This window comes from Sapajus apella, unplaced genomic scaffold, assembly GCF_009761245.1.
Source record: "Sapajus apella isolate SASKATOON/1434 unplaced genomic scaffold, GSC_monkey_1.0 scaffold144, whole genome shotgun sequence".
NCBI lineage: Eukaryota > Metazoa > Chordata > Mammalia > Primates > Cebidae > Sapajus > Sapajus apella.
Genome location: NW_022437084.1, coordinates 2,935,242 through 2,941,541, shown reverse-complemented (window position 1 = coordinate 2,941,541; position 6,300 = coordinate 2,935,242). Strand labels below are relative to the sequence as shown.

Genomic DNA, 6,300 nt, shown 5'->3' with positions numbered 1-6,300 from the left:
CACAGAAAAAAAAAAAAAAAAATAGAGCATTTCAATCCACATTCACCTCAGTTCAAGTGCTCCAGAAAGAGTGACTACCCTATTGGTTGGGACCCCAGAGCAACTCCTGACTCATAGTAGGAGCTCAGTTACCGTTGAATGAATGGATGGATACAGGCTGAATGGATGTGAAAGCCGGCTTCAGCGGGTAGGGAGGAGGCACAGGGTTGCCTCTCTGAAACTCATCTACCAAGTGAGAGAGCCCAGTCTGATGGGGATGGCAGGGCCCCTTTTTTCTTTCCTTTTTTCTTTTTTTTTTTTTTTTTTGAGCTGAAGTCTCACTCTGTCACCCAGGCTGGAGTGCAGTGGCGTGATCTCGGCTCACTGCAACCTCTGCCTCCCAGGTCCAAGCAATTCTCCTGCCTCAGCCTCCCGAGTAGCTGGGACTACAGGCGCCTGCCACCACACGTGGCTAATTTTTATTTTATTTTATTTTTCGTATTTTTAGGAAAGACAGGGTTTCACCATGTTAGCCAGGATAGCCTTGATCTCCTGACCTGGTGATCCACCCACCTCGGCCTCCCAAAGTGTTGGGATTACAGGCGTGAGCCACTGCACCCAGCCTAGGGCCCCTTTCTAAGAGCCTTCCAGGCATCCATGGCACAGTCTGCGCCTTTTTCTCCAAAGCCCCAGGCCTCAGGAGGCTTTCCGGATAGGAGGGTCAAAGGCAGACACCGGGGCGTGGGAACCAGAGGGACAGGCTGTCTAGTGATGGCCATCTAAACTTCACCTGCACCAGCAGAGGGCGTGCAGCAACCGGGATCCGGGTGGCAAGAGCTGAGCCAACTTCGAGAGGCTCCGGAAGGAAAGGTAGGAACACACTCAGAAGGAGAGATGGAGACAGAGGAAGGCAGAAGGAAAAAGAAATAGCAGAGGAAGGAAAGAGAAGGCTTAAGGAATGGAGACTTGCTGAGATACGGGAAGAGAAACACAAAGACGGGAAAAAACGGAAAAGGGACGTGGAGGTGGAGAGATAGGACATGACGAAGAGAGATTGGGATAAAGATGGAGAGAAAATGCCAAAGAAAACGTAAAGAAGAAGCAGGGACAGAAACAGAGTAGAGAGATAGGGACACTGAGGAAGGAGATCTTTATCAGGAACAGGAATGACATCTCCCTGGGGGAATCCTGGGGTGCAAATTCAAACACATGCTGATCCTCAGAGCCCGCACGACCTGGTGCCAGTCCTGGGTTCTGTTCCCAGCTTAGTTCTCCCTGGCAAGCAGCCCTGGGTGAAGGATCTCACTGGGCCTCAGGGTCCTCATCCATGTAACATGAGAAAGACAGTGAGAGGGTTTAGTGCAGTGGCTCATGCCTGTAACCCCAGCACTTTGGGAGGCCAAGGTGGGCGGATCACTTGAGGTCAGGAGTTTGAGACCAGCCTTGCCAACAAGGTAAAATCCCATCTCTACTAAAAATACAAAAATTAGCTGGGTCTGGTGGCAGGCGCATGTAATCCCAGCTGTTCAGGAGGCTGAGGCAGGAGAATCACTTGAACCCTGGAGGCGGAGGTTGCAGTGAGTCAAGATCGCACCACTGCACTCCAGCCTGTGCAACAGAGCACGACCCATCTCAAAAAAAAAAAAAAAAAACCAGAGAGGAGAAAACCAGATTGGGACTAAAGCCCTGGTCTCTCTTATCTGTGAGTTCACACGCCCCTTCCCAAGGGCCAAATGTAGGAGCATGGGTTCAAGCCAAAGAGAGTACAAATTTCACTCACTACAAAGAACCCTGGAAGAGTTAGGGGGATGAGAAAGGTGACTCATGTTAAACAGGGTGACCTTTGGCAAGTTCCTGGTGTCTCTATACCTTAGTCCCCTCATTTGTAAAGGAGGGGTAATAATAGAATCAATTATTATTATGCTACTAGACAGTTCATGTAAAATGCTCAGAAGAGGCCCGGCCCCTACTAAAGGCTCAGTGTTCAGTTGTATTCTTGAGTCCCCACCACGTGCCAGGCCCTCTGCCAAAGCCTTTCTAGGTTTTATCTCATTTTCTCTCTAGGAAAAAGGTAACACTAACCCCATTTTCCAGAGGAAGAAACTGAGGCTCAAGAGAGATTGAGTCAGTTGCCCCAGGTGCTGGCACTTGTCTGAGGCCAAGCCTCAGTTGCCCCCTGGATCTACCCAGTCCTGCAGCCTATGCTCAGTGCGCCACTGCACCCAGCTGTTCAAGGCCGGGCCAAGAAGCCTAGAAGGTCACTTCCAGCCCTTGAGAGAGGCTGAGCCAACCCAGTGGCTCCTGCAGTAGAGGCTCTCTTCTTATATGGAGCATTTGTTGAGCACCTACTATGTACAGGTGTTATGGCTACAGCAGTAGACAAATAGACCCCAGGACATGTGCATGAGTGTGAGAGTGTGTGTGTATACATACGCATGTGCTTCACATACACAGTTAACTCAGCCCTGGTGAGGAGGATCACTCTACCCACCCCCTATTTTAGCAGTAGGGAAACTGAGGCCCTGAGAGAAGAGACTTGTCCACAGATGAGCAGCTGGACTCTGCACCCGGGTTGATCTGACACACTAATCCAGCTCATAACCACTCCCTCACTGCCCATCCTTCCTGGTTTACCCCATCCCTTCACGTCTCAGCCCCTGGCCATGGGCTCCAACAATGCCAGCCTTGCCTTGGGGATGCAGGGAGGAGAGAGCCCTGGTCCCCAGGGTGGGCTGGGAGACCGGAGATGCCGCAGGCGGGATCGATCTGGGCTGCCCACGCATTATTGGATTGTTCCTGGCTCCTGAGCCCCCTTCACTCTCAGCTCCTCCCAGAATTCTCTCTTCTTTGCCCTCCCCTGCCCTGTCCCTCTCTGAGCCCAGCCTAGGAGGCTGGAGAGGTGAGGAGGAGAGGATGATCTCAGAGAGTCCTTATCTGGGCTCCTAAGCCAATTGGACACAAAAAGATAGCAGAGGGGACTTCCTGGTCTGAAAGATGGGGGAAGTGACTCAGAGACCCTCACATTGTTGCCCCCTCCTGAAGCTTCCTGCTGTTCCACACCAGCCCTAACTGTAGGTGCTCTGAGTGAATTTTCTCCCCTCTGCAGAGCCTAGGAGGCTGAGGACCTGGGGTCACCGCTTTTCCTTCCTCATTCTTCTCACTGGGGAGCTGGGCCCTCTTGTCTCCCCAGTGTACCTCTGGGAGCAGCCTGAGGAGGCAAGTCTGGGAACGCCACTCAGCTTGGAGGAGCAAGTACTCAACTCCACATTCGAAGCTTGTGATCCTCACAGCACAGGTGGTGGGGGCAGGAGAGGTGCTGGGGACCAGTGAGGGCAGGATAGGGATGGAGGCTGGGAACTGGGGAGCCTCAGAGAGAAGACTGGGCTAGGGCCCCCCCCTTGGGGATATTGTTCTAAGAACAAAGTACATGACTGTGGGCAACTTCAGGAAGAAGAAAGTAAGGGGGTGGATGGATGCCTTTTAGAATGAGGAAAACTTGGGGCTATTGATGAACGAGGGTAGAGTTTTGGGTCTTGGGATGGGGAAGGGAGGCAGCCACCATGGTGGGGTGGGGCATGGGGTGCTGTCCCCATATCCATCCCCTTTGGTTCACCCTGTGATGGACAGGTGAAAAAGTTGACTCAGAGGAGGGGAAAGGACTTGCCCAATGTGTCTCCACTGGGCCATGGAGCAGGAGTGCCACCAGCCTAGCCAGTGACATCCTGCTCCCAAGCTGCTGCCATTCCATACCCACCACTCCCCACCTGCCCCAGACCCCCTCACTTCATGCTCTGTCCCAGGCACTGTGGCTGTGGCCCAGGTGCTGGCCTACCTGGAGGCTGTGACAGGCCAGGGCCCCCAGGATGCACGCCTCCAAACATTGGCCAACAGCCTGGACCCCAATGGGGAGGGCCCTAAGGCCACTGTGGACTTGGACACTTTCCTGGTTGTCATGCATGACTGGATTGCTGCCTGTCAACTGCATGGGTGAGTCCCCACACCTTCATCCTCCTCTGGGAAGTCCTTCCTAAGATCTAATCTCATATCCAATTACTGCAGCTAGCATTCTTTAAGCCTGAGGACCTACTGTGTTTGGAATGAGACTGTGGAGAGAAAAATGAAGAGATGGGATTCAGAGGGGGTAGATAGGGAGTCAGTCTGAGGACAAAGTAATTTGGATGAGGAGGCAGAGGGGGCCTGGGAGTCAAAACAGGGTTAGAGAAGGGAGGAGCTCGGGGGCTGACAGAGAGGTCCCTCCCCATCTCTTCACCAAACCCAGCCCTTTCCCCTCCTGCTTTTCCATCTGGCTGCAGGCACTTGCCATCTGGCCCCATCAGCCTCCCCTGTGGTGCCAGCTCTCACCTGACCTCGTCCCCTCCTCCCACCTGCAATCCCCCTGCCTGTAGCTGGTGAGGATTGAGGGGTGGCTACAGGGGGGCTGTAAGCCTCATCCCTTTGATACAGGGGATTAGAGCTAGAAGAGGAGACCGCCTTCGAGGGAGCCCTGACCTCCCAGCAACTGCCATCTGGTGAGATTTCTATATATAGAATGAAGCAGGCAGGCCCTGGGTCAGACAGTGTGGGGACTTACCACCCAGGGCAGAGCAAGGGATAGGGTGGGAACCAGGGACCTAGTTGGGTAAGTGTGGCTTTCTGGGTCCTCCGTCCCTTCCTTCCCTGAGCTTCTGGGGTTTTTTTCTTCAGAGGGTGGTTTCCAACTCCTCCTCCTCACACCAGCCCTATTAGAGAGGGCTACAAGGCCCCGCCTACCTCCGCGCCATCATCATTAACCTCCTCCGCCTCACTCTAATCCAGGCACTCAGGCATACTGGCTCTGCTGCCCTACCTTGAATGTGCCTCACTTCTGCCCAGCACAGGCCCTTGCTCAGGCTGTTCCCCTCCACTCCTCAATCCCCACCCCAAGCCCGACTTTCGACACCTTCCTTCATCCATCACTCTTCTGGCAAAGGGCAAGCCCTGGGATGCCCCTGGCTAGAGTTCCTTGCTCCGTGCTCACTCATAGACTTGCAGGCCTTTCCACTGGAACACGAACCTGCAGAGGAAATCTGATTATTTAGTTACCCACTGGCCCCTGGGTTCAGTCGGCTGGTTTGCTCACTGTTATACCCCCAGGACCTCACACTTAGGCAGTGCTCCGTAAAAAAGTGGTCATGATCACATGCTCACGCAGGGAGCCTTGGCCTCCCAAAATGCTGGGATTATGCCAGCATTTTGGGAGGCCAAGGTGGGAGGAACATTTGAGCACAGTAGTTTGAGACCAGCCTGGGCAACATAGTGAGACCCCATCTCTACTAAAAATTAAAAACTAGCCAAGTGCAGTGCACACACCTGTAGTCCCAGCCAGGATGCTGAAGCAGAAGGATCACTTGAGCCTGGGAGGTCAGAGCTGCAGTGAGCTGTGATTGCACCACTGCATTCCAGCCTGGGCAATAAAGCAGGACCCTGTCTTTAAAAAGGCAGAGGAGCAGGTGTGATGGCCGATGCCTGTAATCCCAGCACTTTGGGAGGCCAAGACAGGTGGATCACCTGAGATTGCGAGTTCGAGACCAGCCTGCCCAATATGGAGAAACCCCGTCTCTACTAAAAATACAAAATTAGCCAGGCATGGTGGCACATGTCTGTAATCCCAGCTACCCAGGAGGCCCGGGCAGGAGAATCACTTGAACCCGGGAGGTGGAGGCTGTGGTGAGCCAAGATCGTGCCATTGCACTCCAGCCTGGGCAACAAGAGCAAAACTCCGACTAAAAAAAAAAAGGTGGTCATGTTCCATTTCTCCAGCCATACATACAAAAAAGAAAGTGGGGATGGAAGTTCTCTTCAACCTCCTTCATCAGACTTGGGGGCCCAGGGAGGGCTGTGAGCAGAGGAGGGACTAGAGGCCAGGAGGCCAGAGAAGAGGCTGTGGTGAGGGTCCAGGAGGAGAAGGCAAGGGCTGGGGGTGTGGAGACAGAGAGGAGGAGTGGAGCAGAGAGAGTAGGGGGCAGGAGGGAGAGGTCTGGGCTCTGCTAGACTGTGGGGTGACAAGGAGTGAGGGAGCCAGGTCAGCCCAGTGGCTGGGTGGCCAGTGGGGGATGTGGGAAGGGGAAGTGCTGCCTAATGTTGGGTGTAAAGAATGTGGGGGGCTGGGGTTATCTGGGAGATCCAGCCTGAACTCGAGGTAGAAGACAAGGCAGAGGGCTTTACAGTCTGATTGCAGCCTGAGAGCCTGTGAGATCCTCCAGAGCAAGGTGAGGGTGGAGTCAGATGGACAGAAGGCTTTACAGTGGGTCTGATTGCAGCCTGAGAGCCTGTGAGATCCTC

General features: G+C 53.9%; 1 protein-coding gene across 10 annotated transcripts in view; it reads left to right on the top strand.

The window, feature by feature from the left end:
- The window catches only part of KASH5 (KASH domain containing 5), a 30,794-nt gene that overhangs the window by 4,213 nt on the left and 20,281 nt on the right, over positions 1–6,300 (top strand). For 8 of the 10 annotated variants that reach the window (XM_032264395.1, XM_032264394.1, XM_032264397.1 and 5 more), the window contains exons 1-4: positions 2,494–2,878; positions 3,170–3,274; positions 3,780–3,966; positions 4,444–4,508. In XM_032264395.1, the coding sequence (XP_032120286.1) occupies positions 2,656–2,878; positions 3,170–3,274; positions 3,780–3,966; positions 4,444–4,508 (580 nt within the window). In that variant the 5' untranslated portion in view covers positions 2,494–2,655. Of the gene's footprint in view, positions 1–2,493; positions 2,879–3,169; positions 3,275–3,779; positions 3,967–4,443; positions 4,509–6,300 lie in introns of those variants that run through there. The other 2 variants (XM_032264398.1, XM_032264396.1) reach the window with 1 other exon arrangement.